General features: G+C 48.3%; 1 protein-coding gene and 1 pseudogene across 1 annotated transcript; one reads left to right on the forward strand and one right to left on the reverse strand.

The window, feature by feature from the left end:
- Positions 1-843: 843 nt before the first annotated feature.
- On the reverse strand, positions 844-5571 carry LOC127780257 (uncharacterized). Its single transcript, XM_052307181.1, has 3 exons — positions 5557-5571; positions 4818-5028; positions 844-1217 (listed from the first exon to the last, which is right to left on the reverse strand). The coding sequence occupies exons 1-3, from the start codon at positions 5569-5571 to the stop codon at positions 844-846; spliced, it is 600 nt and encodes a 199-aa protein (XP_052163141.1).
- A 2879-nt stretch (positions 5572-8450) lies between these two features.
- On the forward strand, positions 8451-10449 carry LOC127780777 (cytochrome P450 716B1-like; annotated as a pseudogene).
- Positions 10450-13563: the final 3114 nt, after the last annotated feature.

A 13563-nucleotide genomic window follows, 5' to 3' on the forward strand; every position in this document is an offset into this window, starting at 1 on the left:
AGGTAGACACATTACTAGATGGAATAAGTTCACTTTGACTCCCTCAAAAATAGCTCCATTCTAGTTTATATTTCTGAACCGGAATAAGTTCACTTTGTGACCCTCAAAAGTGATCGAAATCTAATCCATGGCCCTAAACCACAAAACCGGATATATGGACCCCCCAACTCTCAAAACCGGTGTAATTTGACTCCCTCGGCGGTTTTGGAGGGCGGTTTCGCTGACGTGGCGCCTACGTGGCAGTGTTGACTCGGTCTCCTTTCCACGTGGCGTTGACGTGGCACTTAGGTGGCATTAGAAATAAAAAATGTGTGGGACCCATTTGACATGGAACCACTGACATGTGGGGCCCACATAAAATCATCCTCTCCTCATCCTCCCCCTCTTTCTCTTCCATTTGCTGTCCGAGTGCTGGCAGGTGGGCCCCACTCGCCAGGAGCTTCTTCCACCTCTGTCCGTCGTCTATTTCATCTCTCCCGTGAAACTCAAGCACTACCGCCTCTGTTGATCTTCCTGCCCTATCGTTTCTCCTCCAAATTAATTGCAAAAATCGATTCCTTGTGTAGTGGGCATCAATTTCCCCAACAAATCCCACTTAATCCCGCACTAAATCGCCCTCAATCGATTTCTTAAACCGGTGTCTTCAATAGGGAGCTCCACCGTCGCCGATGCTGTTTTCCGTCCGTGCGGTCGACCTCCTCCCTTCCGGCCTATATAAAGAGAGCCCCCATGATCTGCTCTTTCCCATCTCCTGCATCGCTGTGGAGATTTCATAATTAACAGGTGGTTTTCACCATGCTTTGTGGTGAATTTGCACCGGATGGCTGATTTTTTTTTTTGGTTTTATTGGTGGGTCACGATGCAGACCCTCTCGGCGGCGGCGCGCATGACGCCGTCGACGAGCTGCGGCATGGAGCATTCGGCCAGGGCCCCCGGGCCGCAGCCGGCGCGGAGCCCGACGCCGGCCATGTAGTTGCAGACTTCCGTGCGAATCATCTCCTGCATCGTGTAGATGAGATCGGTGTTGAACGGGTATGGGGACGGAGATGTTGCCGGCGGCGGCAGCGGCGAGGGCGGTAGCGAAGGGGAGCAGGAGGGGGAGGGGAACTCCTGGAAGTGGCTCCATGCGCTGTCGTGGTGGAACCCCGGGTCCTGCTGCCCCGGGAGGGAGAGGGACAGCGAGGTGAGCGTGTCGTCGTCGTTGAGAGCGCGATAGACTCAACACAATAGATTGGATTGATATCGGGTGCGGAGTACATATAGGCTCGAAACCTCCCTTATCCACTCAACCGACTTATAGAAACAGAATCGGGAGAGACATTAGGAGGGATCGGCACAAAAGGAAACAAACATGCACAAGATATATATCTATCTAACACCCCCCCACAGTCACAATGGCGCTGGAGCGAACGTTGAGACTGGAACGAAATTCCGTGAAGACAGATGTCGGCAGCCCTTTGGTGAAGATATCAGCATATTGCGATGTGGTTGGCACATGAAGGACACGAACAGCTCCAGCCGCAACACGATCACGAACAAAGTGAAGATCGATCTCAATGTGCTTAGTCCGTTGATGTTGTACTGGATTTGTAGAAAGGTAGACAGCGCTGACATTATCACAATAGACAACCGTAGCTTTGGAGGGTGGAGTATGTAACTCGTGCAATAACTGGCAAAGCCAACATGTTTCCGCCACGGCGTTGGCCACGGCTCGGTACTCTGCTTCGGCGCTGGAACGGGAGAATGTGTTCTGTCGCTTGGAGGACCAAGAAATCAGGTTGGCACCAAGAAACACGGCATAGCCCGAGGTGGACTTCCTCGTGTCGGGACAACCGGCCCAATCAGCATCAGAATAAGCAACCAAGTCAATAGTTCGAGAGCACTGAAAATGCAATCCATGATCGATGGTGCCCTGAGTGTAGCGAAGTATACGCTTGAGAGCGGCAAGGTGCGGCTCCCGGGGGTCATGCATGTGAAGGCAGATTTGCTGGACAGCATAGGATATATCTGGCCTAGTGAAAGTGAGATACTGTAATGCACCAGCGAGGCTCCTGTAATCAGTCGGGTCAGCAACTGGGGCACCATCGATAGCTGAGAGCTTGGCATTAGTGTCGACCGGCGTAGAACATGGCTTGCACTCGGACATGCCAGCACGAGCAAGAACATCAAGAATGTACTATCGCTAGCTGAGGAACAAACCAGTGGATGTGCGGGTAACACTGATTCCAAGGAAGTGGTGGAGAGGCCCGAGGTCCTTCATGGAGAATTCAGCTTGCAAGGCGGATATTGTCCAACGAAGAAGACTGTCAGAGGAGGCTGTGAGCACAATATCATCGACATATAGCAGGAGATAGACCACATCGGAACCACGATGATAGATAAACAATGATGTGTCCGACCGAGCCTCAGAGAAGCCAAGTGTGAGTAAGAAACTAGCAAACCGGCTGTACCATGCACGAGGCGCTTGCTTCAAACCATACAGGGACTTGTTGAGGCGGCAGATCATGTCGGGTTTGGTGGGATCAATGAAACCAGCAGGCTGAGAGCAGTAAACAATTTCCTGGAGAGTACCATGAAGGAAGGCATTCTTCACATCAAGTTGATGGATGGGCCAGTCCTTGGAGACTACAAGACTCAGCACGGTGCGAACGGTGGCCGGCTTCACGACCGGACTGAATGTCTCATCAAAGTCAATGCCAAGACGCTGAGTGAACCCACGCAAGACCCAGCGAGCCTTGTACCTGTCGAGAGACCCGTCGGCCTGGAACTTGTGGCGGAAGATCCATTTGCTGGTGACGACGTTGACGCCGGGTGGACGAGGAACTAAGTCCCACGTCCGGTTGGCGAGAAGAGCATTGTACTCCTCTTCCATGGCAGTGCGCCAATGGGGGTCCGCCAAGGCCGCACGATAGGTGCGAGGCACCAGCGACAAGGGTGCGGCGTGGAGGTTGAGGCGATCGATTGGTCGTTATATGCCAGATTTGCCACGCGTGACCATGGCATGTTCATTGTCGGCCGGAGAAGCACCGAGGATCGGTGGAGGAGCGTGGCCGCTAGGGACTCGCGCGCTGCGAGGACGCGTGGGCGCGCCTGTCGGTGGAGGCCGCAGGGAAGACGCGCCTGTGGTGGGAGCTAGGCCGGTCGACGGGGGCGGCTCATTGGAGGAGCTGGTGTTGGAGGGGGCCGCCGAATGGGTGGACCGGGGGGACAGCATGGGGTCCCAAGCGCCCGGTCCAGCGGAGGAAGGCCCAGCCTCTGTGGGCCGAGCTGGTGAAGAGGCCGGGGATGCCTGCCTAGCCGAGCCGGATGGCGTGCCGACGGAGGCACGCGGCCCAGGGGGTGATCCAGCCGGCCGGCTGGAGCTGCTGCCTATGCGTCGACCGATAGGAGCCGGCAGAGGAGCTGAAAAATCCTCAAGAAAGTCCAAATTAGGAGCATCTGCACTGTTAGTCATCTCAGCAAAAGGAAACGAGTGCTCATCAAACACCACATGATGTGAAATATAGACCCTATTGGAGACAGGATCAAAACACCGGTACCCTTTGTGATTCTCGGGATATCCTAAAAACACACACATGACGGAGCGAGGGGCAAGCTTATGGGGGGTAGTGGCGGATAAGTTTGGGTAACACTTGCATCCAAAGACTCGGAGGTGTGTGTAGGATGGGTGAGCACCATAGAGGGCAAAAAATGGGGTATGGTGATGAAGGGTTTTGGTAGGATGACGATTAATGAGATGTGTGGCAGTATGGAGGGCCTCGACCCAAAAAGAAGGTGGTAGGCTAGCTTGAAACAGCAGGGAGCGAACTATGTTATTGAGAGAACGTAGCATGCGCTCGGCCTTACCATTCTGAGGGGAGGTATGGGGGCACGACATCCGCAAGGAGACACCGTTGGTGAGGAAAAAGGTGCGGGCGGTAGAGTTGTCAAAATCACGACCGTTGTCACACTGGATGTTCCGGATGCTAGCTGCAAATTGAGTCTTCACAAAGGCAAAAAAGCGTGATAAGGTGGCAAAGGTGTCGGATTTAAAATGAAGTGGGAAGGTCCATACATAGTGAGAGAAATCATCTAGAATGACATCGAGCATAGTTGCCGGCGACGAGGTCTAATGTCACGGGGACAAGAGCCTTGACATTGAGCACAGAAACTGCTTGGGCGTGGAGAGTAGTACGCGTCTCAGCGTCCAGAGGAGGCGGTGGTGCGGCGCCAGAGGACGAGGGCGCGGTGGACGCGCCAGTCGCGCCGGAGGCCGGGATGGCGAGCCGGGCGAACAGAGCCATCAACTGCGGCAGCAGAGGGCCGCTCGGCGTGGTCGAGATCGGCGGGATCGCCGGCGGCATGGACGTCGGCGATTGGGCTTCCTCGGCCGGCGGCGGCAGATGCTTGACGAGAGCGTCGTGGACGGCGGAGGACGCCTTGGTGGCCGCGGACTCGGCAACCGTCTGGACGGTGGTGGGATCAATCTGGAGACCTGGCGGCGCCTGGTAGTTGGCGCGCACGGCGTCAGCAATGGCATTGACGATAGTGTTGATGAGGTCGTCATGCGCGGAGGAGGACGTCGTCGACATGGCGGCGAGGTGCAGCACAGAGATCGATTAGGTTAGATAGCGGAAGCAGGAAAACAAGGAATCTGATACCATGAGAGCGCGATAGAGTCAACACAATAGATTGGATTGATATCGGGTGCGGAGTACATATAGGCTCGAAACCTCCCTTATCCACTCAACCGACTTATAGAAACAGAATCGAGAGAGACATTAGGAGGGATCGGCACAAAAGGAAACAAACATGCACAAGATATATATCTATCTAACAGTCGTCCCGCCGCCGTGGCGGCCGCACGACGTCCACGGCGCTGATGGCATCGAAGCCACCGGGGTGTGGCACGGGGCGGAACACCTGCCCGCCGCTTCCGCAGCCGCCGTGGCTGAGCTCGCTGCGGTCCGATCCCGTCGGGCTCCCAGGCCCAGGGCTCACGCGCTTGCACGGCCGGTCGATCTCGCCTCCAGCGGCGCTGGCGCCGACCTACGTGGCGGTGGCGGTGGTGAGCTCAGCTCCCGCCGCCGCTCCAGCCCGTGCTCCCGCAACCGGTGGAAGGGAAGAGAAAGAGAAGGAAAGAGAGAAGGGAGGAAGAGGGAAGGAAGAAGAAAGAGAGAGAGGATGACATGTGGGGCCCACATGTTAGTGGCCCCCACAATTTAAGTGTGTGTGAATGACAAACGGGTCCCACATATACATTTTTAATTCAAATGCCATCTAAGCGCCACGTCAACCCCACATACTAGGTCAACACCGCCACGTCAGCGAAACCGCCCTCCAAAACCACCAAGGGAGTCAAATTGCACCGGTTTCAATAGTTCGGGGGTCGAGATATCCGGTTTTGCGGTTTAGGGTCATGGATTATATTTGAGTCACTTTTAAGGGAGTCAAAGTGAACTTACTCCTTCTGAATCGCAACTATTAAAACCGGTATAATTTGACTTCCTCAGCGGTTTTGGAGGACTATTTCGCTGACGTGGCACTTTCACTTGGTTCAACCTGCTAAGTCATCACATGCGACTCACCCATCAGTGACCCTTATCTTTCTTCCCTTCCTTCCCTTTCCCCTCCTCACTTTCCTTTATGGCGGAAGCTGCAGGGTGCTACAGTAAGGGGAGGCCGTCATCGCGCACACCGCTACATGAGCTCGAGTGAGGATGGTGGTTGGTAGCGGCGGCGACACCATGATGACATGCGCTCTCACCGCCGTTGGCAAGCAGGCAGGTAGAGGCGCCGCACCATTCTTCTCTTCTCCGGTTCAGGAGAGTGGGCTGCCCAAGGAGGGAGGCAAAAATGGCGCACGTCTTGCATCCCAGGAAGTGTAATGATCTCTCCAATTTCAAGCCCACATCAGAAAACACCCACCAGACACTGCTGCCACTGCTGGAGATGGAGCACCCCGACCGTCCTATCCACGTCTACACCGACTGACCGACAACATCTTTGATCTCTTCCACTTCGACCACCCTACGCCATCGAGTAGGCCAAGAAGCTGTTAGTCATTCTATTCTCTCCTCTTCCCCTACCTCTCTTGCATTCAATCGTGGGCGCCATGGATGAGCTCGGTAGAATTGGCCACGCAGCGGTAGTGGAGAAGAGGCCAAAGGAAGAGAAGAAATATAAGGGTCACTGACAGGTAGGCCCTATAGGATGACTCAACAGGTTGGACCAACTAAAGCGCCATGTCAACGTAAACAACCCTTCAAAACTGCTGAGGGAATCAAATAACACTGACTTTAATGGTTGAAGATCAAGATATCTGGCATTGCAATTCAGGATATGAATTAGATTGAAGTTATATTTGAGAGAGTCAAATTTTAATATAGGAATATGTCAAAATGGTTAATGGTGGGACTGTGTGAAACTTTATGACCATAATACGCGAGGATATGTGTCACGTGCCAAAATTCATGTATTTTTGTGTAACCTAGACTATACTAGATGGAGTTTTATAAAATTTACTTTAAAAACCATGGTCAAAGTTTAAAAGTTTGATACTGTAGCATAGTTATGAGGAGTTAATTTCCATCAGTTTTGGACATAAAACCGGCCTTCTAAGGAGGTTGGGCTGGACGGCTGAGGTCATCCGGCCATGGGCCTAGGCTGGTCTCCCACATTCTCCGGCTCGATCTTCCGCATTCGGCGGCCGTCAGCTGCGCAGCCTTGTGCGGGGCTCGCCGTCGGCGGCGCGCACCGTCGGCCGGTGGCGGTGCGCCAGTGGGCCGGCAAGCTGTGATGGGGGGCTGAACGAGCTGTGAATCTGTGATGGCGCAGATGGAATTGGGGTGGGTTTCAGTCAGGTCTGGTGGTGTGGATTAGTGTAAAATGATCGCTGCCTAAAATCGGTATAGGAGAATAATGATCTCCTGGCCTGATTATTGCCGATTTCGATTCGTGGACAAATTATATTATTAAATCGAACCTGCATTCATGATGTGATCTCCGAATCTATATTGGGTAGAGTCTATCCCTTCGAAGTCCATCTGTCTGTGTACATTTTTTGTTCTTAGAAGTTGACTATTGTGGATTTTCAGAATATGTTATCCGACCTGTCGTTTTCCTTTCCTTTTTTTGCCCAGTTTTTCAGGATCTAAGTGGCCCTCGAGGTCATTGTGGTGTATCCTGATAATGCATTGATTTTGCCTACGTTATTAAATAAACGGCCATGCTATATTTGGGAGGAATCATCTGCTTATAGAGTCGTGTTTAGTTCACCCCCAACTACTCCAAACTTCTTACTTTTCATCACATCACATCACATCCAAAACTTTCCTATACACATAAACTTCTAACTTTTTTTCCAAACTTCCAACTTTTTTTAAGAACTGAACACACCCTAGATATATTGTGAAGTACTGTTCTGTAATCTATATTGCAGGGCCATGCCATTTTCAGAAGAACTGCGGCTACGGTAAATGTGTCATTTTGTGCACAGGCACATATATAGAACTGGAGCTAAACTTTTCTGACCACTAAGTATGTAATTTGCTTCTAATTTTTGAAATGTCTACCTGTTTTTCCTGGCAAATATTCTGCATAATAATATGCCAAAAAAAAAAAAAGGGCTGTCCTGCATACATGGCCTGTGCTAAGGCTAAAACTATACTTGTTGATCGAGAGTCCTGCAGTTATGCAGAAGAATTAAATCTAGAATATTGTTCAAAATTTCTTATTACATAGGATAGGACATGGATCGTTTCCTTAGGGATGACCAAATTGTTGTCACCAGATCTTTTCAATGGTTTGCTTTGCTTGCTTTGCAAAATTTAATGCTGCTGTATGTAGCATCTTTCCTCAAACTAATATTAGATCCAAAGGAATATTCAGTTCATCTCTTTATTTGCTTGTGTCTATGTTCTTCCCTTAGTTTTTTTAGGGAATTCGTTTTTCTGTCTTTCATTTGAGGAGGAAATGCGATTCTTTAACTAGCATAAATCTAGAAATTATATTGGCTAGCATAAATGTGATTCTTTGAGCTGTGGCTTCCATTTATTTCCAGTTATTCACCTATGTCGTGCTAAGCTGCTCCTATCATGTGGCGTGATAGAATTGTTTACTTATAAACTAATATTTTAAGTTAGGGGCAATTGCAAATTTACTACTACTTTGAATCGTTATTGCAAAACTGCCACTAAAAAATTGTAAAAATACCACTAGAACTGTCATTCGAGTGGCATCCTTACAATATTGAAAAAACTGGTGGTAAATTTGCAAATGCCCCTTTAAGTTATCATGAATCAGACTCATTACTCTGGTGACAATGATCTTTCTGTCCCCTTATCTCAATTTGTAATCTTTGCTTGTTTGTTGTATGACTTTTGAGAAAGTGATATATTCAGCTTCACCAACTAGGCCTTTTACTGAGTTCGGGAGAAAATATCAAATTTGTTCAACCATACACCCTTGTCTATCATGGAGAAAGAAAACAACTCTGGTCTGCCTACATATATACATGTATACAAATCCACAAACTGATCAGCCAAACTTCATAGTGCATAACAACATACTCCATCAATGGATTCATCCATGCCTTTTGCTCTGCTGCTTGCCTTGCTCATACCCATCCTCCTCCACTTTGTCATCAGGCGCAAGTACTCATCCTATAATCTCCCTCCAGGTTCCCTTGGCTTCCCAGTGATTGGCCAGAGCATCTCCCTTCTTCGTGCCCTCCGCAGTAATACTGATTACCAGTGGTACCAGGACAGGATCAAGAAGTATGGCCCTGTGTTCAAGATGTCACTTTTTGGCTCACCGACGGTGCTTATGGCTGGCCCGGCGGCCAATCACTTTGTATTCAGCAACCAGGACCTCATTTTCACCCAGACAAAGGCGATCAACACCATCATTGGGCGGTCCATTCTGAGGCCAGAGATGGTGACGAAGTATATGCGTAAGATGGATGAGGAGGTCAGGAGGCACATTGACCTGAACTGGGTTGGTCATAAAACTTTCAAGGTATGAACATTGCGTTACTATTGTTTGAATTGTTAGACCTTTATGTATAGTAAAAACAACTTTTTATAGTATGGACATGTATGTGAGTTACTTTGGTGATTATAGGTTGCACCCTTGGCGAAGAGGCTCACCTTTGACATCATCTGCTCGGTCGTCTTTGGACAAGGGATAGGTCCCATCAGAGAAGCCCTTGCCACCGACTTTGAGACATTGGTGCAGGCTTTGCTATCACTACCAGTGAATATACCCTTCACCAAGTTCAACAAGGGCCTGAGTGCGAGCCGGAGGATCAGGAAGGTACTCAGGCAAATTGCTCGCGAAAGGGAAGCAACATTGCAGCAAGGCCATTCCAGTTCAGCTGATGATTTCTTCACATACATGCTTGTTTTGCGCTCTGAAGGCACACACTCGCTCACAGTGGAGGACATTGTGGACAATGCAATCGTACTCCTGACTGCCGGTTATGGGAATTCGGCTGTTCTTATCACCTTCCTGCTCCGGTACCTAGCTAATGATCCAGACATCCTTGGCAAGATAACTGAGGGTGAGCACCTAGTACTCTATATTGTATCGTGCGCCTGTATTTTGGTGTTTTGATCTTCTGAGTAGCACGGTATCATTTGCACCTATCGTGAACCACAGAACAAGAGGAGATAGCTAGTAGCAGTGGACCTAATGAACCTTTAACCTGGGATGATGTCTCAAGGATGAAGTACACATGGAAGGTGGCATTGGAGACACTACGGACTGTTCCCCCAATATTTGGAAGCTTCCGAACAGCTATCAAAGACATCGAATACCGAGGCTATCACATTCCAAAAGGCTGGAAAGTAAGTATTTTTCTACTATCCAATTTCTTTTGTCATTGGATATCTTTTCCATTCCAATAATGCCATTAGTGTCGCAGTGATATTTCGATCTGAATAATGTACCCAACTGCTATATTCCTTTTTATTACTCTCACATACATCTTGCGATGCTAGGTCTTCACTGCTCAAAGTATCACATATTTGGACGGAAATTTTTTCAATGACCCGGTCAAGTTTGACCCTACTAGATTTGACAACCAGACTTCAATCCCACCTTATTGCTTCGTGCCATTTGGGGGAGGCCCAAGAATGTGCCCTGGAAACGAGTTTGCAAGGACCGAGACATTGGTTACCATGCACTACCTAGTGAGGCAGTTCAGGTGGAAATTGTGCTGCAAAGAAGGTTACAGGAAAGATCCTCTTCCGATGCCTGTTCTTGGACTCCCAATTGAACTTGAGACCAGAAGCCCCCCCTGAATATGCTCATGCTTAAAATGATCCACATGTTTCTGTCTATTACCATGCGTTTCAGTTTATGTTTTCTCCAGTTTAATTGAGGTGTCAGAGTGTTGCAGGTATGAAGGTTGTGGTAAAGTTATTCAGAAATGGAGTGACTTAAGATCATTATGTAGAAAAATGTGGAATGGCCTACAATGTTATAGTGTTTATCATAAAAACAGATGCCTAAGGAATTCCTTTTTCTTTTGGTTTTATTAAAAAAGGGTCTACGTGTGCCATTAGGTAAATCAGTCAGCTAGTTAGTTTATCTGCACTTATAGCTCTACTGTTGTGAAGTTTGTAGTAAACTTAACCACCCTCAGTCAAACCCCCCTCCATTAGCCCACACTCCCTCTTTCAAGTGTATTTGCAGTTTCTTCTCCCTGCCACTTTGCCAAATAAGGCCATAGTACCCATAGATGTCCTCCTGTATGCTCTAGGATTCTGTTAGCAGCTCATAACCCTTTTGTAGTGAGAAAATGTGACTCTTCCTTCTCCTATTTTCCAATCCATGAAAAAGGAGTTATTAGAATTAGAATCGCCCTTCAAGATACATTGTTCTCCACATCTCCTCTGCGAAAATCTCTCCTCTTGTTCATAGATCTCCATTTTATCCTCTAATTTATATTCTTTTCCTCCATTCTTGCTCAAATAGGTCATCCTCGTCTGACTTTCCTTTCTATCAGTTTCCGTCAGTTGCTGCTCAATCAATTCTTTTTTCCTCTTCTTTTGTCCACTTTCTTGAACAGACAAGCATGCTTTTTTTTTTTCACAAACAGTATCCTCACCTCTCTCAATTTTCTCTTAGTTTTTTTTTAGCATGAAACAAGAATTAGGCTTCGATAGAAAAACACAGTTTAGAGGGAATTTGTTTTTTTTGATACATGAGGGGCGCATGTATTAAGAAGGAATAAAAGTATTTACAGAGCGGGCCGAAAAATCAAAAACACAAAAGGGATAAGATACAGGAGGGGAGAGGAGGAAGAAAATAAAAGCCTAATCTCCTAATGAATGTGGCGACCTTCCACCCGATTAGAGGGAATTTGTAAAGTGCACACAAAAACGAGGAAGAGAAAGATGATTTACATATAATTAGTTATTCTAATTTTTAAAATAATAATTTTATTTTAATTTTTTAAAAGACACATCTTTTAACGGTTTGGAAAATATGTCACAGTAAACGAAGTACTCCCCTAAGTAAGCCAGTCCGCAGCCCACGTGATGTAGAAATTGGTGTTGGCTGAGAGACAGGACTCGATCTGTGGCTCTCTCTTCCAAACCCATCCCTATTAAAATCTTGTTTTCTGCGTACGGCCAAATCTTTATTAGTGATTAGATCATTTGGGCACCCACGTGACAGACCAAGCACGCAGTTACCTTCAGGGCGATCACTCTTATAATTTGACACTTGACCCCTATAATTTTATTTTTCACCAATAAAAACATTTATGTTTTGGTTAATGTAAGTACTATAATTGTTTAGGATGCAAAATGCTTTAATAATATGATATATTTTTATAAAATATTTAAAAAGAAAAGATGAGGGAGTATATAGTTGGTTCCATGCGTTGTCAAATGTTTGTAAATGATTTCATTGGTCAAAGTCGTAACTATTGAAAACAAGTACACATTCTCTAACTCTTACTCGCTCGGTGGCAAGTCGTTTTAATTTTTTTTCTAGTTAAACTCTATTAAATTTAACTAAATTTATAAAAATATTTATCAACGTCTAAAATATTAAATTGGTTTTATTAAATCTATCTTTGATAATATGTTAGTTTTGTGTTGAAAACGCTACAATATTTTTGTATAAACTCAATTAAACGAAGTAAGTAACAACTAACGATCCTCTTATAAGGCTATAATGAAGTTGGGTAGATTTCTTTCTCGTCTGCCTCAATCCAAGCTTAGCCACACACACATATAGATGGCATCTGAGCTGCCCGGCACGGCACGGGCGCAAGCCCGGCCGTGCATGGGCCGAGGCTTGTCGGGCCGACATGGCCCTACCGACGCACCGGGCCGTGCCGTGCCATGCCAGCCCACGGGCGGCATCCACGGCCCAATACTACTTGGGCCATGCCGGGCCGGCCCGAAGGCACGAAGGTCCATCGTGCTTGCTCATAGAAAAAGTCTATTTTTGGTCTCTCACCTCTATAAACTGTTTAAATGGAAAAAGTCCACTTTGACTCCCTTAAATGTCGGCCGAATCTAATCCATAACCCTGAACCGCAAAACCGAATAGGATGACTCCCCGAACTATTAAAACTGGTGCAATTTGACTCCCTCAGCGGTTTTGGAGGATGGTTTTGCTGACGTGGCGCATACGTGGCGGTATTGACCCGGTCATCCTTCCACATGGCGCTGATGTGGCGGTTAGATGGCACTCGAATTTAAAAAATATGCGTAGGATCCATATATCATAAACAAAAAAAAAATTGTGGGACCCACTGAAATGTGGAGGCCCATGTGTCATCCTCTCTCTTCCCTCCTTCCTCATCCCTCTCTCCCTTCTTTCCCTCCTCACGCCGGTGACATGGAGCCCCGACTCCACCTCGCCACCGTCGAGCGTCGGTGCCCCGGCGTCGTCCACCACCAAAGTAGCCGTCGCCGTGGTCTTCATCCGCCCAAGCCGTCGTCATCACCACACCCGAGCCCAGCTTGAGCTCGTCGCCGAACCGCCGCCGCTACGCACAGCCAAGTCAGCTGCGCGGGCGCCGCCTCCGCTCACGGCTGAGCCGGCCGCACGAGCACGACCCGAAGCGGTCACCTCCCCGTGTCGCCTCTTCCCCCAAATGATAAACCTGAAAACGATCAGGATTTGGACTTCTGCAGCAGCAGCAGCATGCAGCATGCTCTTTCTCTCCGTCTGAATTTTGGGACAATTTGGCACTGAGGCCGTCGACAAGAGGACTGAAAAAAGCATAAACATCGAGCAACATGTATCTGGAACAAAAGTGCATTGATCTTGTATCGAGTGGATCTTTGCTTCGGTTACTGTACTTAGATTCTGGATTCTCAGTCTGAATAATCGCAAAAGGAATTGTCAATCTGAACTTGAAGAACGGAGGACATTTAGCTCCTGAATTGTGGCAATGCTTAGTCAGTAATCAAACAAGCTTCATTCAGCGGTTGGCCCAGCGCGGCAGCGCCCTGGAGGCGGCCCGGGCGGCGTCGGGTGGAGGCGGTGCGCCGCCGCGCTTCGCATACGCCTCTCAGCCTCAACGGCCGAGCTCTGTCTCGCCACCACCGGGCGGCG

Source organism: Oryza glaberrima, chromosome 7 (assembly GCF_000147395.1).
Source record: "Oryza glaberrima chromosome 7, OglaRS2, whole genome shotgun sequence".
NCBI classification, from domain to species: Eukaryota; Viridiplantae; Streptophyta; class Magnoliopsida; order Poales; family Poaceae; genus Oryza; species Oryza glaberrima.

Bases quoted from the DNA above. Each gene is read 5' to 3' on its own strand.
- LOC127780257 (XM_052307181.1), bottom strand. The intron at 1,218-4,817 runs GTTAGATAGATA...TATTGTGTTGAG, and splicing joins GCCACGGCGGCGGGACGACT to TCTATCGCGCTCTCAACGAC.